At 44.1% G+C, this 1,371-nt stretch overlaps 1 protein-coding gene across 1 annotated transcript in view; it reads left to right on the forward strand.

Annotated features, from left to right (window-relative positions):
- The window catches only part of LOC113073145 (dihydropyrimidine dehydrogenase [NADP(+)]-like), a 14,960-nt gene extending 14,573 nt beyond the window's left edge, over nt 1-387 (forward strand). The window contains exon 3 of the mRNA XM_026246016.1: nt 224-387. Within this exon, the coding sequence (XP_026101801.1) occupies nt 224-387 (164 nt within the window). The remainder of the gene's footprint in view (nt 1-223) is intronic.
- The last annotated feature ends 984 nt before the right edge of the window (nt 388-1,371 follow it).

Raw genomic sequence — 1,371 nt, forward strand, 5'->3', positions numbered from 1 at the left:
AGAAACAGAAGTGTAGAACATGTCCTCTATAAACCAGTTTCCCAATCCAGACATTAGATCTGCCCAAAAAAACACATTTCCCTTCACGACCTCCACTAACAGCCTGACGTCTCCTGTACAAGTTTAAAACAGACCCGCAGGTTTTGAGCTCCAGATTTTTGAGGAATTTGGCCTCCCTTCCTACCCCTTCCCCGTGCCTAATGTCTCTTCCCTGTTGGCACAGGTGGAGCAGATGGCATCGCAGCCACCAACACGGTTTCGGGGCTGATGGGACTCAAGGCAGACGGCTCTCCCTGGCCTGGCATCGGCCGAGGAAGGCGCACCACATATGGTGGAGTGTCTGGTGAGTGTCACCCACCTCACTGGATCCATTTCTTTCTCCTCTGAGGTTTAACAGGAGTGTGGCACAGACAGACTTGCGTGCACATCTACTTTTTCCCCCCTGTTAAAGGTGTGTGTGAGTGCATATGACTGCGTGTGCATGTTTGTTTGTGTGTGTGTACACTGGTCAGAAGCTCTAATAGGGCAGACAGATGGAATGGAGGTTGGTGGAGTGCTGAAATCAGAGAACAGTTTATCTGCAGGGCTTTTGCTGCAAGATAAAACAGTTTGTGCACTATAATGTGAAAAATGGACATCTTGCGGCATACATTATACTGGCTTTGGTAGCAGCACGGCTCATTTTCCACGCCATGAGGTGAACATGAGCACATTTGCACTTTCAAACTGTGTGTTTTATTAACTTCAGGTCATAGAATCTTGTGGAACAGCATGTAAATTAAAATAAGCAAATCAGTTAGTAAATGCATATAAACAACACACACACCACACACACACACACATATATATATATATATATATATATATATATATATATATATATATATATATATATATATATATATTAGGGGTGTAACGGTTCACAAAATTCACGGTTCGGTTCGATACGATACACTGATGTCACGGTTCGGTTCGGTTCGGTTCGATACGTTTTAGATACAGCAAAATGTAAAAACATCTCAACTTTTCAGAATGCCGCAAGCGCACCGCGGGTCATGTGACAAGAACCAACCAATCAGCTTCATCCTTTCCCGTAACAAGGTTGAGAGCTCAGCCAAGATGAAGGAACAGCTGATCATAGTTGTATATGGATTGCAATTTTGAAATAAATTTAGTAGCAGAGCTACTGCAAGCGATTTTTAGAGCTGCAAATCCATTTATCCTTCGCTGAAATTTCCGCGTCTCATGGAGAGAGCACGTCATTGTTGCTTAGCAAAGACAGACGCCTCATGAGCGCTTCTGCCCGAGCGCTTTGGAAAGGAGGAGAAAGACGCGCTTAGCGTTTTCCATGCGTTTTTTAGGCACGATATG

This window comes from Carassius auratus, unplaced genomic scaffold (genome assembly GCF_003368295.1).
Source record: "Carassius auratus strain Wakin unplaced genomic scaffold, ASM336829v1 scaf_tig00011427, whole genome shotgun sequence".
NCBI lineage: Eukaryota > Metazoa > Chordata > Actinopteri > Cypriniformes > Cyprinidae > Carassius > Carassius auratus.